Source organism: Phlebotomus papatasi, chromosome 3 (assembly GCF_024763615.1).
Source record: "Phlebotomus papatasi isolate M1 chromosome 3, Ppap_2.1, whole genome shotgun sequence".
In the NCBI taxonomy this organism is placed as follows: domain Eukaryota; kingdom Metazoa; phylum Arthropoda; class Insecta; order Diptera; family Psychodidae; genus Phlebotomus; species Phlebotomus papatasi.
Window position 1 is genome coordinate 4684531 of NC_077224.1, and position 19603 is coordinate 4704133.

The following is a 19603-nucleotide window of genomic DNA, read 5'->3' on the forward strand; positions in this document are numbered from 1 at the left end:
AACAACTGAAGAGTAAACTTCTTTAGGGGAAAGTGGCCTGCCTTTGAATGCGGCAGTCTTTGAATATTTCAATTTTTCTCCTATTTTCCAAAGCGAAATTCCTATAGTCTAAACTATAATCAATACAACTAACTATTTTCCAATAACTTCGATTATTAAAATAGAATTTTTGGTTTGGGAAATAAGGGAGAAAAATAAATGTCCAAAGGCTGCAGCATTCAAAGGCCTACCACTTTCCCCTACTGTTTCAATTATTTCTGCTCGAACCCAACAGAGAGGACAGGACCATTTTCCCCTCCAATTTATTTAAAAAGCTGCTAAAGGAGTTAGAAAAGCGTACTAGTGTTGCTTAATATTTGATCTTACTAGATAGAACTCTTCGCTAATTTTACTAAAGATTTTTTAATTAGGGTAAGTGTGCCATATTTCGGCATAGTTGCATGCAAGCGTCAAAGTCTCAAGTTCGAAATGTAATATTTTAAATTCAAATTGATTTTTTTTATTCTTTCTTCTGAAAGAGTGTTGCTTGGAACCTTGTAAAGAGTTTACCGTCTTTATTTACTGAAAATCATTCTTAATACATTTTAAAATGAATAAAAATATAGACATAGCTTTGGTGCCCTATTTCGGACACCTTCATTCTCATAGTTCCTTGTCCTTCGGGAATTCTTCCAATATCTTTTTCACGTCATCTCGTTTGTCGAAGCTACATTTTTTGTTATTCTTTTGCATTGTATAATCTCTAGAGTATGTAAAATCTAAAAATTCATGGAAATTCGAGGAACAAAAAAGGTGGCCGAAATTGAAAGCTGACCGGAATTTGGCACACTTACCCTACCATTTTTTAAACACATTACCTGTAAAATAATTTGAGATGCTTTTCTTTAACATTTCGTCAGTTGGATCAGCATTTGTTGTAACTTCCTCACCGCCTCATCAGCACTTCTTCTAATACCATGGAAATACACACTATACAAGAACTGTTGATGAGGTGATGAGGAAGTTACGACAATTGCTGATCCAACTGACGATTTGACGTTGAAAAAACTGATAGAAGGAATTAACTGAAGTTATTGTATAAGGATGAAATGATGTTCAATTACGTTTTCTGTATATAATATTCTAAAAAAACAAGAAATTGTAAGATCAGTTTTACGGAAACGCTTGAAATACGCACAAGTCAATCATAAAGCGGTTCAGATTGAGCTCGAAAATACGCACAGCTCAATCATAAAACGGTCAAGAATGTGCTTAAAAACATGTACTGCACATTATGTTAAACGGTTCAGATTGTGCTTAAAAAACGCACAGCACACACGTAAAACGGTTCAGGTTAATACGCTTAAAATCACGCACAGTTTAATTACAAAACGATTAATGCGCTTAAAATCACGCAAATCTCAATCATAAAACGGGTAATACGCTTAAAATCACGCGCACTTTAATGATAAAACGGTTAATGGACTTAAAATCACGCACAGTTCAATGATAAAATGGTAAATTCGCTTAAAATCACGCACATAAAATGATCAATACGTTTAAAATTGCGCTTTTTTAAGCGCAATTTTAACCGTTGTATCATTGAGCTGTGCGTGATTTTTAGCGCATTGACCGTTTTGTCATTGAGCTGTACGTGATTGTAAGCGTAATCTGAACCGTTTTATGTTTAGGCTGTTCGTGTTTTTCAGCGCAATCTAAACCGTTTTGTGATTGGTCTGTGCGTGTTATTTTACACACAACTAAAGTCGTTCATGCTGAGGCAGTTGGGATTTGATGTATAATATTAACTTTTTTTATGCTTATACGGGCTTCAGACCTAAGGCTTAGCCAAATGGTTTATCCGCTCTAATTTCTTATCAATCATGATTTTTTGGAAAAATTTAACTAAGTATTGGGTTATTAAAGATAAATAACCTGTTAGGCTCTCAAAAAGCAATTAAATTGCACGCTATTTAGGATTTTGAGACCTACGGGAACTGGGCTAAACCTCCAGTCTGAAGACCGCTTTAAGGTGTGCATGTGCACATTTTCTAAAATCGATCTGTGAAAATATAAGCTTAAGGGTTCTGTGTCTAAAATTAACCGGAAAAGTTTATATAATTAATCCTGCAAAGCTTCTAAAATTGAGTGTTAAGTTTCTAAAATAAATCCAGAAGGTTTCTCGATTTGATTCTGTAGAATCTTTATAAACAATCGTACAATGTCTAAAATCAATCGCAAATGTACTGGAACACAGGCAGCACTTATAGAGAGCTTTAAGTATTACTTTACTATTGTCACATTTTACAAAGGAACAAAAAGTAAAAGAGCATATTTTTAAATTTCAATTACTGAAATAAAATTGGTTGATATTAAATGTTGTATTCAACTACTTCAAAATTAGCAGACATTGTTTAATTTCATTTTAAATCGTATTTAATCCGTCGACTGGTTTTATATTTATCTATTATTGGCTCAAAATAAAAACATACTAAATTTATTTTGAAGTTAAACGAAAATCTTAATCTAGAAAGCAAGTTCTGATATAAAGGCGTTTGAAGTTTCCTTTGAAGCTGTCTTGCCATACTGCGAGTTCAGTTTATTACAGCTCTGTCATTTTGTATATTTTTCAAAAATATTGCTTTAAGCAATAAAATAGTGAATTTTTAAAGAGTACTACTATTAAGCAACACAAAAATTCTTTTTAAAAAATAAAATACGTGAAATGATTACTGGAGTCAGATCCTATATCAAAGTTCTACAAAACACTCTTATTTGGGTTAAAAAATAAATTAAATAAGTGCATATTTTTCTTGCATATTTTATGATTTTTCGTGCATTTTTATGTCGCATTTCGAAGATTTTTTTTGCATATTTTGGCCAGCTCTAATTAACTTTAAAAAAATAATTTTTCATTTGAATATTCACTTACCAAGCCAATTTTTTCGGAAATAATACTGCGGGCATGTTCAATTTGATCTGGATTTCCGCGAATTATGAATGTCTTCTCATTGTTATTGGTCTGGGCCTTTCTGTCCATTTCGCAGTGTGCACCAGATTGTTGATTAATCTGTTTGATTGTGTCACCGCCACGTCCAATAATAATTCCACATTTCGATGCTGGCACAACAAAAGAAACCTCTTCCCTCATTGGTTTCCCGTAGTCACTGAAATTACCACCACCACCACCTCCCCCTCCGCCATTGCGATTCATCCCACGTTCCCCATTCTCCCGCCTCATCACATTCTCAATCAAATCATCAATCATCCTCTTGGCATCGTCAACCTGCTGCTTGGAGCCCTGAATGTAGCAACGACGATCTCCCGGGGAATCTCCACGACCCTGAATGAACTGCAACTTGCACCCAGTTTCACCCTGGATCTTCTTAATCATGTCCCCACCTTTGCCAATTACCACGCCAACTGCCACCTTGGGCACAAAAACCTGAAAAAAATCCCCAGGAATTATTCAAGGATCCTCTTTTGTCTTCAGTGTTTTCTTTGTCCTACCTCCATTTGCTCATTTCCGGGATTCATCATTCCACCGCCTCCGCCACCGCCGGGGCCTCCGCCACCGCCCCCAGCTCCATGGTTAAATCCTCTGTTCTGGAATGCTTCTTTGTCCTGAATTAACTCATACACCAATTGTTTGGCATGCTCCACTTTCTGCGGATCCCCAGATATCCTCAGTGGCTTTTCCTGTGCGGAGACCAACATAACAGAACACATTGAATAATATGGGGCAAATTCAAATCACGATTTTATCCTTTGCGGTCTTTTATACAGGAAGTTTAAGCTCGTGACTTAGATGCTATACCTCAAAAGTACTTTCGTATCATTTACCATTTACCGGTTCTTAACCGATTTGAACCGATTCATAAATCTCTCAAAAGATCCTCCAAAATTGTACTAAAATTAAGGGTAAATTAAGCTAATTCAAAACCTGTTCTAAATGGAAACTTTTCGCTACTCTAAATGGAAACATAATTTTTTTCCATGATAAATACAGTATTAAATTACTATATTTATATATTTTCCGTACCGCAGTTTCATTATTTAGTTAATTTTGCTCCAAATAAAGCGGAAATTCATTCATATTCACAAATTGTATTTTGTTAATTTCTCAGAAAATTAAAAGTGTACCTTTTCACCATCGAATTTTTCATCGATCGACTGTTGTTTATTCGTTTTGTTTAACATTTATGTCATATCTGGCTAATTTTGGTTAAAATAAGTGCTAATCTTTATTGTTAATGGTATGTGAAGATTTCAAATGAAATAATTACCTATTTCGTGAATAAAAAGGATTTTTCTGGAGTGTCTGCAAATGCTTCAATAGGAAACTCCGGAAATATGATTTTTTGGAGAGATTTTCTTATTGTTTTAGATGGGAAAGGAGAAAAGACCAGGAATAAATCCTGCACTTAAAAGCAACTTAACAAGGTTTTGGAAGCCTTTGGTCGCCGTTTCACTTACACTGTTTGTCTCCAATTAGAAAATTTCCCTTGTCTCCATTTAGATTAATTTGTTTTCAATAGAAGCATTTTACGCTCACGTATTTTTCTTGTATTTAAAAAGTTTTCAAATTATATCTAAAGTAAACAGTGACATTCCAGAAGAGTCAAGGAGCAAATTTATGTAATTCTCTTCATAAAAAATATAAACTTACAGAGCGATGCAACTTTATTTTCGTATCTTATAAGATAAGATGTCAAATTTTGAATTATAAGAATTGGGTATGAAAGATTAAGGTCTATGTGGTGAGTTTATTTGAACGAGACTGCCATGAAAGATCTGTTAGTCATTTAATTCCCGCGCTGATTTTTCTTTTTGGAAAACAGAAATCGGAAAGGAAAAACAGTAGAAAAGTGGAAAATATTTAGTTAAGAAGTTCATTCTGAGGAAACGGTGACCAAAAGAAAATGTTTAAGATTCATTTACTGGTGAGTAGTACTTCTTTGAGATCAATAAATCACAATGAAAAGTTAAGTTTAGGTTTTTATTAATGTTCATTTCTTTACAGAATGAGAGATCTTCAGAGATCAGTGGAAAGTTAATATTAGCAGGAAGCATTTGTTGTCTTTGCAGAGTGTGACTTCCAAGTAAAACTTGCACTCCCTTTCATTAGAAATTCTGTCATAAAGACAAATATGAACAAAACAGGAAAATCGGAGGTCACCGGAAGGATTGGATAAGAACTTTGCATAACACAGGTGAAGAGGATGCTCCTGCAAAGATGATTCATTTTGAGGAATAATCTGTAAGGGAGTGGACAAACATTTCTTTGGAAGTCAGAAGATTGTATCAGGAATAGGATATAATTATGCAGTGCCGAAATGTACAGTCTTTTTCGTCCCCAACGATGTATTTGGATTATTCTGTATTAGAAAATGCGATCAGAAGATGCAAAAATGTGCCCACAACTTGCACCGATAGCAGAATTACCAAGCTGAGGAAAAAAAGCCTGAGATTGCGTTGAGAAAAATAATTAAAATAGTATTTTCAAAAAAATATATGTTTCGTTTTTTTAGAAAAATTATTATATTCTGATTATATTATATTAAAATTAGTAAAATGAATAATAAGAAAACCATTCCTTAAATTTTTCTCTCGAAAAACACCCATAAACAGACAACCTCGTACTTTGCGGCACCTCTGAAAGTGTCCAATAGTTATGAGAAGTTTTGAGGTTGGAATTCATATTTTATAAAATTCACCACTCAGGGTTGCATCGCAAATCTCGTTCATATAAAATCTCGTTCTGAACAGATCCTGTCAATAAAATTATGAGATTTGACATCTCGTTCATAAAGTTGCATTGCGTTGATATTTTGCTTTAAAGATATACTTCAGTCGAGATATTTTTTTTTTGGGAAAAATTCATACAGAACATTAAATACTCTCATGTAGTAAAATTTTGTAGAGAAAAATTTGGGAAAATTCGTAGAAAATTCACAATAGAGACGAGGAAAATTCAATAGGATTTCTTCGAGAAATAAATATGAAATTAATTTTAATTTAACACTAAAGCTACCGACCGTTTTTGGTCGTTTTCTGGTCAAACAACAAACCGCGGTAGGGTAAGATACTCAATAAATTTGCCTCGGAGAAGAGCAAAAAATTAAAATTTAAACACTGAAAAATATATTACATGTATATTTTAAGAAATTCATAAAGTTTGATAGTGACATTGTACCGTTTAAATATGTGTTAATATTAAACCGGTCAATTTGACCGGGTCTTGGTAGGTTTAGTGTTAAGGATATACTTCAGTCGAGATATTTTTCTTTTTGCAAAAAGTTTATATAGAACATTGAATATATGATGTGCTTTCGGAGAGGGAAACTCCGACCGGATGCGGCAACACTGTTTGTGGAGTTTTTGTTGCCGCATCCGGACGGAGTTTCCCTCTCCGAAAACACATCTATTATCTACACGGCAATTTTTCTACAGTATTGAATATATGGATATAATATTTCAATCAGAGAATTTATCAAAAAGTACATGAAATAATCTCCATATAGACTGGGAAAACTCAGTAGCCTCTTTCAAGGAAGTCCCGAGGATCTCGCGTAGGAAATCAAAATTTGAATAAGAAAAAGGTAAATTAAAAAATAAATGCATATAAAAAAAAATAAAAAAGGAAAAAAACAAATGGATAAAATAATTCAAATAAATTTACCATTGGAATTGCCAGGGAAATCTCGGGAAACTTCTACATGGAGGTTAGGTAAAATTCAGAAGCCTTTCCTGGATATTTAATTGGGAAAGATCCACCATTTTTTCCCACATTTGGACCAAATTTCTCGGGAAAATTTGGGAAATTTTGAGATAAACGTTTTCCCGAATATATCCGTAAAACAAATCCCCGCATTTTCCAGGAATTTTACTACGATTTTTCTCGAAAAGTCTATGGGAAATATCCCTTGGAAAAATTCCCCAGTTTTCCGGTTGTTTTTTCGAGAATTCTCCCGGAAATCTATAGGAAATTTTCTCAAAAAAGTGGGAAAAATTCAACAAGGAAAAGAAGAACATTTCTTCGTGATCTTTCCTTTTGTTTTACCCATCTAAAACTGTAAGGATATTTCCTAAGTGTAAAATTATATCCAGCCCAAAATTACTCTATTCTAACCTACACTGAGAGAAGTCCGAAAAAGTTAAAATAACATTCCGAAAATGTTAATTTTACCCTGCAGTATTGATCCAAAACCGGTGTAAATATTACCCTTTTTAAGTGCATTATGGGTTAAAGTTACCCTTTTTTCATGTTGATTTTACCCTTAAAAAGGTGTAAAATTAACATTAAAAAATGTTCATATATTTTTACACCTAAAAAGTGTTAAAGTTATGAGGAAAAAAAGTTAATCGCACCCCCGTTCTTTTCTCAGTGTATAAAAGAAAGAAGAAAATTCTTGCAATCATAACTAATAAAAAAACTTACAAGTTCTTGTCCAGGACCATCTTGAATGACAATCATCTTGGCTCCTGTCTTCTCCTGGAGCATTTTGATGGTTTCACCGCCTTTCCCAATCACCAAGCCCACTTTTGAGCCGGGAATCATCATTTCCTGATACGCTGGATATCCTCCTCCACCTGAACCACCGCCCCCTCTGTTATCCCCGCCCGAACCGTAGCTCGAGTTAGAACTACCGAGGGACGGAAGTGTCGTATGACTGACCACTTCAATGGTGCCGTTACCGTGCTGAGAGACAATCTTCTGGATCATCTCCTTGGCACGACTAACAGCATCTCTTGGCCCACTTAGAGAGCACATTCGTTCTGCCAAAAAAAAAGTCATCCAAAGTGAAAAGAAAAATCCCAATTGTTGCAATCAATGCAAATTTTTTACCTGGACCACCACCCGAATCAGCTGCCATTTGTATTTTACATCCCGAATCGGCCTGAAGTCTCGTAATTTGCTCCCCACCTCGACCAATAATCAGTCCAACCATCTTATCGGGAATCTTAATCTCCTCATTGACTGTTGCATTGGGATTGACCGATAATCGAGCAGCTACAGCGGCAGCCTGAGCTGCAGCCTGCATTGCTGCCGGTGTCAATCCTGCGCCCCCTGCATTCCCAAAGTCTCCTCCGCCGCTGAACTTTTTATTGTCCGGCTCTAAATACATGTTTTCTTCACAATTACATGTTATGGATGTGCTACTAATTTTCATGGATTTCATAACATAAACCTACCTGGACCGTCTTCCAATGACCTCTTCTGACCCTGCTGTTGACTACCCGGATGGATCTTCGCAGCAATCTGCAAATGAAATTATTTCCCTTGCAGTCACATTCAGGTGTTTATGTTTACAAAAAAAAAACCGATAAACCTATTCAGCAAGTTTTGTTTATTCAAGCACCAATCATTTTTCTCAGGAAATTGTTTCAAGCACAATTGCAGAAATTAGATAAAGCCGAGACATTTGCAGATAAAATGCTTATTTTTTCTTTCAGTTGAAAATTAATCAAGTGTTTAAAGTTTTTTTTCGATTACATACAAAGGCATTTGACGCTTAGTTAGCTGAGATTCTTTACAATCCGACCTTTCGTGGTACGAGTTGAAATTCGACCGCAAAAGATCGTGTCCAAATTTCGGAGTTAAACGTTTTGACGCTCATAGACTACGATCATACCGTCTGTTCGTCGTATTGAAAGTTGAAAATGCAAAAATCTGGTCCGAAAAGTACTACACTACCCTAAACACTTCTAGAGAGGAAACGGAGAGAGATACCAACATGCGGTTTTCGGAAAAGGTTGAATGTCGCAGCTTCCGACATTTTGGAATACCCCCAAATTTTGTTTTCTCAATAACTCAGCCCCTATGGCATCGATCAATCTCAAATTTTAGTACGTTACAGCTGGGCCTAAGACCTTTCTATTAAACAAAAATTAAAGCCCCCCGACCCCCCTGACCCGAACTAGAAGGGGTCAAAAATTCAATTTTCAAATAGCCATGTCTTTGGTTTTAATTATCGTAATTTGAAAAAAAAAAACGCATTTGATTACATCGAAGGATCGATTAATCGAAAAATCGATTTTCGAATATTTCGAAAACTAGACGATGTTTTTTCTTTAAATTTTAGTGTAGCTGAGATCTAGACCTTTCCAACGGTGTATCACACTCTTCCCTTAATGTTCCCTGACCTGACCTATAATCGAAAATATCTTGACCGGACTGCACTTTCGACTTTTATTAATTCTTTCGTCTCCTTTGGAACTCTGGGTACCCATGGAAAAAATAATTTTTTTAGACTATTTAAAATCGATAAAATTCCGATTCTTGTTGATAATTACAAACTAAGGATGTCCAAATCTAGGATATTTTTTGCAGGATCCCAATTAACTCCTGAGCTAAGATATTTTTGGTCAAAAATCGTGAATTTTCCATTTTCTGCTTCCTTGCAGATATTGTGACTTTTTTGATATTTCTAGATCAGGGGTGATATGATAACTCTCCCTAATTGTCCCATCGCTAGTGTCGAATGTCAATTATGGGCGATCGAGATGATAACCCGCATTTTTTGGCGCTAGTGTCGATAATTCTCGCTACTAATTTATCGACACACCTAGAGCTGTCAAATTGTACCCTCGAAATAAAATTTAGAGAAGATTTTACATGTTTTTAGTAAATAAATGCCTTCATTTATTTTATAATTATTAAATTTTATTAACATTAAGTATAATACTTGGGAAATTTTGTTTGTTCTGCACGGAATAACCTCGGGAAAATTGGATACGAAAATTTTTGTTCTGTTGATTCTGCACAACCACAAAATATTTTTGGACCTTCCGGGGAAGGCTTATCAGAGGATGATATTATTATACTCAGTGATTGAGTTTGACACACTGTTCAGGAAGTTGATGGAGATGTTTCTCAAGGATTCGTTCTCGTGAGATTTAATTTCACAGAGTAGGAAATGGTCACATATACATGTGCTTCCTTCAGATCTTTTGCTCCTCCTTGCCAAATTTAAAACACTACAAGCCACCAGAAATCACCGCGACTGATAAGATGAAAAATAATTCCTTAAATTTCTGGAGTCATTTGTTCAATGAGTGACTTGCAGCAAGTCTGGGAGTGTCAATTATTGTGTGAGAATGTAAAAGACAAAGTGCAAAGATCTGCGTAAGGCAGAAATTATGTATAGATGATTTTTTTATTTCCGGAAGCTCCAGAGTTGTTTTTATACAGCAATTTTCTCAACCTCGCTTCAAATGAAAGATGAACTTCCGGGGCTTCCTCAATAGCCCAATTTCCATAAAAATATATTTATGTGTTGACTATTTTAACTTAAAATGAATAAAATCACTGAAATACTCCGATTGCAAAATTAAAACAAGCGAGAGTGAGGTTATGTTTCCTGTCCCAAAGTGTCACAATAATAACGAGCCGATAATTCGTGAAGAGCCGACACTTATTTCATCTCATCATTTGGATTTAACGATACTAGAGATTCGATAGTATCGAATCGATACTAGCGAGAGTCAAAGTTATCATTTCACTCCAGAATAAGGAAAAACCTCTCGGAGCCAATAAGTATGATAACTAACAATTACAGATTGCATAAATTCGAAAAACATTTTCAAAAAACTTGTTCACACTTTTTGGGTACGCAGAGAGCACCAAATGCTACGCGATTTCAATTCAGCTAAAAAAATATATATTTTCAGCTGAGTTCTGCTAAGCTTGGCTTTGTCCCCAATCGAGTGAGAGACTTTAATGAATTTGGTTTTTGTCTTTGCTGAGGTTGCCGTAATTGAGTAGAAGCTAAATGTTAAACCCTTTCCATTATTACAATTTCATGATTCTTACAATAACCACATTTGACATTAAAAAATAAAGCAAAAAAAAATTAAAATTCGCAAAAATTTTAAAAAATAATATTTATAATATATTTTGAATAATATGTAGGGGGAGGCTTTGAACTTTCGCACACAAAAATGATGTTCAAGTTCAGTGATTTTTTCTGACTACCATGCAAACCGTATCGATTCTCCAACTATGCCAAAATATATAGGGTTCATAATCCCACCTCAGATAATCCCAGGAAATCCTCAGATTTTCCTCTAAAGGAAAATGAAAATTTAATGGCAATTTGTGCGAAAGTTGAATGAAGTTTCCATCTTCGCACACAATTCACGTCATCATTGATCACCCTAATTTTACCTTAAATTTTGCACCGTTATTAAATCGTTTTTATAAGAAATAAAACGTTTTAAGTTTTCTAACTCTTTCGCGTCCATAGGGTCATATATGACCCGGGGAAAAAAGTTTCTTTTTGGCTATTTACATTAATTGAAATCTAACTGGAGTCTTGAGAAAATGAGCCAAGAATCTTACATCCTTCTATTATGATGTCGTGCACGAACAGATAGATTTCAATTAATGTAAATACCCAAAAAAAACTTTTTTCCCCGAGTCATGACATTACCCTATGGACGCGAAAGAGCTAAGAGATGCTTTTATGACACAAAAACCACTTTTTTGCTTGATTCCATGGGAATTTCATTCTGAAAACGGTAAATCTGGTGAATTCTTTCTTGAAAAGTCCAAATATCACCAAATTTACACTAATCAATAAGTTTTTTAAGCTAAAAATTGACTAAAACTCTGCAAGTGAGAAGACCGCAAAGATTCCACCATTCCCCCACGGAGCCGGATATGCACAAAAACGTTTGAATGCGCTTCATTGAAGATTTCTATGTCCCTACAGCTACATGAATCGGGATTTAGCAGAGATTGAGCTTCAGAGGGTGAGCAGGCCAAAATTTTCACAAAACAGTCTCTTAAGGATAATTTTTTTTCTTTGACATGAAAAACAATACAAAAGTGAGGTTATGTCAAAGATTTTGTTATCTTAGAATTGAAAAATCAAATTAAAGAATACGATGCCAGTTCTACAAATTGATTTTACGTTTTATTGGTTTATCCCAGTATATTAACAAGCCTCAAAAAATATCGCTTTAAGATTTATTTCAAAACATTGGGGACTATTCCAGATTTTCGAAAATGTTTTGAATTTTTATTAAGTTTTTTAAAAATAAAGCAAAACTATGGGGCAGCTTCACGAAAGGTTTTTCAAAATGGCCAACGAACAATAACTTTTGTTTTATAAACATGTTTTTGACATTTCAATGAGAGTGAGTGAGATCTAGATCTCGTCATCTTGCTCACTCTCATAGAAAATTTTGAAAACATGTTTACAAACAAGTTATTGTGCGCTGTTCATAACTTTTTCAAATTTTTTTTTTTTAAATTTTTATATTGGCTGCGTTAAATTAAACAACATTAAAATATATCAACATTAAAAAATGTTGATATATTTTTACACCTAAAAAGTGTTAAAGTTATGAGGAAAAAATGTTAATCGCACCCTCGTTCTTTTCTCATTGAATGAATTTATTTATTTATTTAATAATCTTAAAAAATATTTTAAACTTAAAGTCATGCAAACGTGAATTGCCCACCCTCCCCTAATCTTACAATGATATAGCGTCATTGCACGTGTTATCATGAAATTTCTGTAGATAAAGAAACCGTTTACTGAATATTTCACGTAAATTTCCCTTGCTCAAAATTTCATGAAATGTTGCAATCCTACGTGCTAATAAAATCGTAGTCACCATGAACAGTTCTACGCTTATCGCGTTTTTTGTTGCTTAATTGCCACAATCACTGAATATTCTGCAAAAATTCCACTTTTGGAGAGGCTAAAAGCACATTTTCTCCCAAAATCACGTCCTCGAGCATTTATTTGTGAAATGAGGAAGCCCAAGCCAAGCCAATACGAGCGAGATGGCTATAGCGCAGAGATGTGCATAAATTATTTTTGTAGATCTCAGCAATTCTGGCACTTTTTTTTATCACCAAAGCACAGGCAATCGATTCAGGGTGAGCAATGAACTGTCCTCAGCACAAAGGAAGTGACACAATGAAGGAATTCTTATCGCAAGCAAGGTAAAAAAGCAAATTTTCCCACTCTGTGACAGCCAACTCCACCATTTTTTTGTGGTTGCCTCCCTTGTGAGTCTCGTGCACACTTTTCCAATGCAATTTCCCCGAATTTTCACTTACTTGTTTGGCTCTCTGTAGCGCAGCAGCAAATGCAGATGATTGACTGAAATTTTGTTGTGATTGTGGCGGTGCAACCGACGAATAATCACTCATTTTTCACTGAAAATTACCAAGCACACACTCCATCAATAATGAAGTCTCCCACGACTGCAGTGCCAATATGCGGAATATTTTCGAACGAGACACCGGCAAAAACAGGGCAGCCAACATTTTAATATCAAATTGCAAGTTTAATTTTCAAATTTAATTAAAAAACGCACGAATTTTATGCAAAATAAGTGCAAATCATAGAAAAACTAGGTTGAAAAAATATTAGGTTCACTTTTTTGTTTTTCATTTTTTTTAATGCGGCTACATGATTTTTCAAGAAAATATCGTTTTCCATGTTAACTTTGAATTCCGCCAGTGGCGCTGTTGTTTGTAAGAAGTTTCCCGCCAATCCCGCCCTCTCACGAAGATGTTGGCGCCATTCCTTTTAAATTCCTGATTTTTTAACCGTCATATACCCCAATTCTCTGGCTTTCTCAACGAGAGCAATTAAAGAGTCCAAAACCTGAAATTAAAGCTTGTAAATATTTCCAAAAATCTCCAAATATGTATGAATTGAATATCACCTCTTCAGCATTGGGAAGAATTTGGTCAGGAGGCGCCACATAGCCGTAAAATTCGCCCGTTTCGGTGTCCACATTGCGAAATTCATAAGTGAATCCAGGAATTCCCAATGAATAATGCACCCAGTCTGCTGAAATTCCTGTTGTGGGATAGATTGTTGAGTAGACAGGGCCATAGGTGTAGTTTGTGCCATAACGAGCATGCAATGCAGATACCGCAGCTTCAGCAATTTCCATCTTAAATTAACAATGCATCATGCTTTTTCTTTATTTTTACTTATTCATTGGAAGATTAGGGTAAGTGTGCCAAATTCCAGCCGGATTGCAATTTCGGCCATCTGTTTTGTTTCTCGAATTTCCATAAACTTTTAGATTTTACGTACTCCACACGGTAAAAAATTTCGGCACGTATTTGTTCCAAAAATTAGCTCGTCCACGGACACTTTAATTTTTGGCATAATCTTGTTCATTTTATGAGACTCAAAAAGATACCCAATATTAGCAACGAATTTGTTCCAAATTGTAGCTCGTCCACGGACATCATAATTTTTGGAACAAATTTATACCTTCTAGGAGGAACAAAAAGATACACAATATTAGTAATGAATTTGTTCCAAAAATAGCTCGTCTAGCATAAAATCATATCCCGCTTCTCACACTCAGTCACCCGTCACCAAAGCGAAGAGGACGCCATATCTATGGCAATTTTCGTGCTACATGGTTTCACGTTTTTAATTCGAGATTCCCTTCCCCTCTTGCTGCCAGTACTCGCATATGATTTCGTCATGCACGCGTCTGTATAAAACACTCTTAAGTTGATTCTTATTTGATGTTCCTTATGAACTTTCGCCACCGAAATCCATCTCGACTGAAGTATAGGCCTTAACGGTAAGACGAAATCACTTACACGGATTTGTTCCCGACAATGGGAACAAAAAATTCCCCATATGAGTAGCAATTTCGTTTCAACAATTACCTCGTCCTTGGACACCGAAAATTTTTGGAACAAATATGTTACAGATGTAGGAATAATATTGTTATAATGAAAATGTACCAATTTGTTCCTGACAGTGGGAACAAAACAGCCGAGTGCAACAAATTCTATTCCAACTTTCAGAAACAAATTTGTATAAAACGAAATTAACTCACAAAAAAAACTTACTGTAAGTTATATATAGCCTTATGTTTAGGAAACATTGTATCCTTTAGGCATGAAATAAACTTCAAATTGAATTCAACTCAAATTTGTAGACATTCCACCGTATCAAGACGGTTCCAAAAGAAAACTCTAATAAAGTTGTAACTATATTTCGTAACAAACAAATATCTTCTCTAGGTACAATTTGATTCCAAAAAAAATTTGTCCCAAGCAAAACTTGTTCCAATATTTTGGTCAGTGTCCAAATGTTTTTACCGTGTAATTTGGAATATATTCAAGAAACATGAAAAAGTGGCACAAAGTTGTATGATTTTACGGTATAGCTTATAAGGATATAACATGGGGCAAGCAAATTTGGAAAAATTCGCCATATTGATTTATTGAAGGCAAACTACTTTCGAGGGCCCCTTTTTCAACCAATTTAAATTTAATTAATTAATTTATTTAATTAATTAATTTATTTAATTAATTAAATTTATTTAATTAATTAAATTTAAATGTGGATTTTTTGGAGGTATTGAAATTTTGAACCCGGCTTCATCGGTCTTCATCGGTAATGAATCGGGTTTACAAAGTTTCAATTCAAGGGATTCGAGGAAGGATTATGTTAAATAAAAAACAAAGATATTTTGAGCCCTATGTTTGGAATATTTGGCTTACAGAAAATATCAATACTGATTAGATCAATTTAAGCACATTTCTCGCTAAGAAAAAAATTATCTTCTGAGAAAAATTATCTTCGACAAAGTTGTAGAGAAATAAAGTTCGTACACTGAGAAAGAAAGAGGGTGCGATTAACTTTTTTTCCTCATAACTTTAATACTTTTTAGGTGTAAAAATATATCAACATTTTTTAATGTTAATTTTACACCATTTTAAGTTTTTAACACGAAAAAAGGTAAATTTTAGCCCGAATACACCTAAAGAGCATAATATTTACACCGATTTAGGATCAATAATGCAGGGAAAATTTAACATTTCCGGAAATGTTATTTTAACTCTTTCGGATTTCTCTCTAGTGTATAAAAATACGTCTTTTTGATATTTTTAACGTTTGCGAGAGTAAAACGTCACAAATTATCCGAAGACTGACAAAATTGCCCCAGAAATTTTGAGAATCTCCACAAAATCGACTTTTAGAAAATGATTCGAAAATCACATTTGTTTCGAGATAGAGGAAAATAGTCTTCTGCAATGTTGTAGAGCAGTAAATTTTCTGTAAGAATATGCTCATTATAAAACGTTTAAGTTTTCTCAGAACTCGTGAAGGAATTAAATATGCGTTTTGACAAGTTTTGCTCAAGTCTCCCCTAGTAGGGGAAAATACTCATCCTTCGAACGTTCATGCCTTCGAATAACGTGAATTTTCTTTTGGTTTTCCTAAGAGACTTCCCAAGAAGCAATTTTTTCTTAATATAGTCTTATAGAATTCCTTAAGTAAGGCACTATAGAACCAAAAATCCTTTTATTTGCTTATAACGCTCTTGGTTCCATCACTGAGATTACTATAAGTAAAGTGGCGCACTCTTAAGGAACTTAAGAACTTCTATAGGAATTTCAACAGAAAATTTTCACTTTAAGTATTTTAAAAGTGCACTAAAAGACATGTTTAATACTCGGTTCTATAAGGCAGCTATTTTGCTTCTTGGGTTACTAATGTCTATTAAATATTATTTGGCTTATCATCAATTATTGATAATTCCGTAATAATTTAGTCTAAATCTCTTACGAAAAACAAAAGAAATTCACATTATTCGAAGGCATGAACGTTCGAAGGGAGAGTACTTTCCACTATAGAAAAAATTACCCCATTACTTCTTTTTTTTTCATATTTAAAAGTTTTGACTTTAGAGAGGGTTAAATATTTAGTGTCACAAAATTTCAGATTTTTTATTCTGAGTTAAGTGTTATTTTCAGAATAAAAGGGTTTAACGAATCCTCAGTTTAGCTTTAGAATTTTAAATCGTTATAAGAGAGATTACAAATCAGTCTTTAAAAATCGATTTGAAGACAGTGGGTGATTAAGTCTGTAAATATATTTTAGTGAACTTTAAGTGCAACACTTTTAAACTAATACTCCAAGTCTAATGATTTAAATATGACTTATTTCAGAATTGAGGATGATTTGTAAAATACTCACAAATTGAGGGTAGTAAGGTGATGGATTAGGTGTATGACCCCATGGAAAAAGAAGCATATTGTTAGCAGAATGGAAGGCAATGTAGAAGTTTAGATTGTCCCCGATGCTCAAAATGTATTCGGAAAGGGATTTGGTTTCAATTTCCGAAAATGCTTCAGGTCCAGCAAACTTTTCTTCACACATATTATCAAATGCACCTATTCCACCCGTTTCCCAATACACATCCCAGTTCCTGTTAGGATCTACTCCCTGGCAGATGAATCCTTGTTTTGATCTAGTTTTTCTCCACAATCGATAGTAATTTCTGGAATATTCGTATCCATCAGCATTGATCAGTGGAAAGATGTACCAATTAATGTTGTCAGCCAAATTCTTAATTTCCGGCTGTGCATCAGTTGCTGTGAGTAGTTGATTGATAATCCATGTTGCTGACGCTGATGTGATCCATTCTCTTGCGTGGATTTGTGACTCAATGAAGATTCCAGGATTTTGTCCTGGGTTTCGGTTGATGTTAACACCAAGAATGTCTCGTCCTTCGTAGGTAGTTCCAGCCTTAATGATAGTGACTTCGTCGTAAAGTTCCTCCATGGAATACAACCATTCGTGGATGGTTTGGGTATCGTAGTAATCAGTCCATCCGAATTCTTCATCCTCTTGTTGGGAATAAGGCTTGTCCGGTCTCTCCTTGTCAATGAGGTCTTGCATATTCTGAATCATGAGCTTAATTTTGATATTTGTTTTTCTGATCATTGCATCAAAATCGGATTGAAGAAATGGTGGAACGAGAACGTCCACTTCCTGCCCAATTTGTTGAGGTTCATCAAAGTATTCATAACTATTAGGTCCGGTTTTTAAACTTTTCAATGTTTCAAGTTGCTCTTTGGCTTCGATTTTAACCCTAAACACTTTGAAGTCATCAAAACGATAAGGTTCGGCACTGATAACTGCAAGAACAACCACCAAGAATACTAAGGAGCACTCGCGAAACTTCATATTTCTCTGAAGAAGATCCGTTCTGAAATGTTGGTCAATGCTGTAATTTGATCTGTTTTATTTTTCACGGGACAATTTTATCATAGAGCTTTATCAAAGAATTAAGTTGTAAAACAATTAAAAGCCCTACTGATACTCACTGTTTTTCTTGATAAAGTCGACTATTTATGAGGACAATGTATATATAATTCAAAATATATTTTCTTCCTAATCAGTTGAACAAACACTTGTAGGATGGTTTATTTTAAGAATTGATAAATTTTCAAAAGTTGTTAAATTCTTTGGCTTTATGCATTAATCTAATTGAGATGTTCAGTATATGGAATACAGTTCTAAATAGGGTCGAATGAACACCTCTTCAACAGAGAACCACTATTGACGCTTTTGTCAAAATGTTGAAATTTATTAATATATCTAATAAAATGTAAGTAATATAGCGTTTTATTTTCATTAGGTTTTTCGATAAGGATAACTGTTCAAATTTCGTATTGCAACTGATACGGACTAGAGTGTCAATAGGTCCTGACACGAGTTCTTAAAGTGTCAATAGGTGTTCCTTTCGCCCTAACACAAAGTTTGCTGTTACTTAATTTTTCTACAACTATACTTAAAAATTCAGACATTGCATTAAATTAAGCACTTATTAAGTCCTTAAAAGCACTTAATGTGCATTATCATTTACTAGCACATTTAATTGTTAGTTCCCCTACTTATGGCATCTTAATAAGTAAAAATGTGCTTTTGCAAATGTAGGGGAAGTTTTGCAGTTTCGTAATGTTACAGCGTGGTAAAAGTTGACTTTTTTCCAAGGTACTAAATGAATTTCATCCATGGTCATATATTCTAATAGCTAGTCCCACATATCTTACATTCTCTAACAAACTTGGGCTCAAGAAGCAAAAATAAAAATGAGCCTAAAATCGTAATTATGATGTGCTATATTTTATGCATTTTTTTTTCACACTTCAAGTGTCTTTTCGAAAAAGCAACTATTCCAAGTTATAGAGGGCTTATCAAGGTCAATATTTACCGTGAAAATATTTTGCTCGAAGGGAATCGTGTTTGTGGATCGAGGAAAATTTACAAAAATTACCACTTTTGCAGCTCAGGAAAATTGAATTTTGCAGCTTCGTAAAAACATCTGTCAAAATTATTGACAACCGAATTTGAGAATTCTTCACTGTTTTGGGTCACGTGCACACCGCTCTGGAATATTTGACCTATCCAGAGATTCCATTGAATAAATTCACAAGAAAATTGGGATATTAAACAATTTTCATGAAAAACTGGAAGAAAAACACGCACTTCCACTGCAAAATGAGCCTTCATCAGATGTTTTTGTTTCGCTTCTGTCAAATCAAACATTACCCAAGAAGCAAAATAGATGCCTTATAGAACCAAGTATTAAACAAATCATTTAGTGTACTTGTAAAAGACTTAAAGTTCGAATTTTCTGTTGAAATTCCCATAGAAGCTCTTAAGATCCTTAAGAGTGCGCTACTTTGCTTATAGTAATCTCAGTGATGGAACCAAAAGCGGTATAATTGCAGTTGTTTCAGTGTTCGCCAGAGAATTCGTTCTTTTCAAATTAAAAGACTTCGAATTTATGCCAAAGCTTTCAACCTTTGGTGTAGGTCTTCATC

General features: G+C 34.4%; 2 protein-coding genes across 2 annotated transcripts in view; both read right to left on the reverse strand.

Annotated features, from left to right (window-relative positions):
- Positions 1-13222, reverse strand: part of LOC129805175 (far upstream element-binding protein 3) — a 28952-nt gene extending 15730 nt beyond the window's left edge. The window contains exons 1-6 of the mRNA XM_055852933.1: positions 13058-13222; positions 8176-8242; positions 7829-8113; positions 7421-7758; positions 3490-3678; positions 2885-3424 (exon numbers count right to left, since the gene is read on the reverse strand). Of these exons, the coding sequence (XP_055708908.1) occupies positions 2885-3424; positions 3490-3678; positions 7421-7758; positions 7829-8113; positions 8176-8242; positions 13058-13150 (1512 nt within the window). The 5' untranslated portion in view covers positions 13151-13222. The remainder of the gene's footprint in view (positions 1-2884; positions 3425-3489; positions 3679-7420; positions 7759-7828; positions 8114-8175; positions 8243-13057) is intronic.
- Positions 13223-13532: 310 nt separating this feature from the next.
- LOC129805176 (zinc carboxypeptidase-like) lies at positions 13533-17960 on the reverse strand. Its single transcript, XM_055852935.1, has 3 exons — positions 16968-17960; positions 13672-13905; positions 13533-13610 (listed from the first exon to the last, which is right to left on the reverse strand). Exons 1-3 carry the CDS (start codon positions 17958-17960, stop codon positions 13533-13535), a joined length of 1305 nt encoding a protein of 434 aa, XP_055708910.1.
- Positions 17961-19603: the final 1643 nt, after the last annotated feature.

What these genes read in the sequence shown, in the direction of transcription:
- LOC129805176 (XM_055852935.1), bottom strand. Translation starts at nt 17,960, where the DNA reads ATGAAGTTTCGCGAGTGCTCCTTAGTATTCTTGGTGGTTGTTCTTGCA. An exon ending in CACCTTACTACCCTCAATTT is followed by an intron (nt 13,906 to 16,967) that starts GTGAGTATTTTA and finishes TGTTAATTTAAG; the next exon opens with ATGGAAATTGCTGAAGCTGC. An exon ending in TTCTTCCCAATGCTGAAGAG is followed by an intron (nt 13,611 to 13,671) that starts GTGATATTCAAT and finishes CTTTAATTTCAG; the next exon opens with GTTTTGGACTCTTTAATTGC.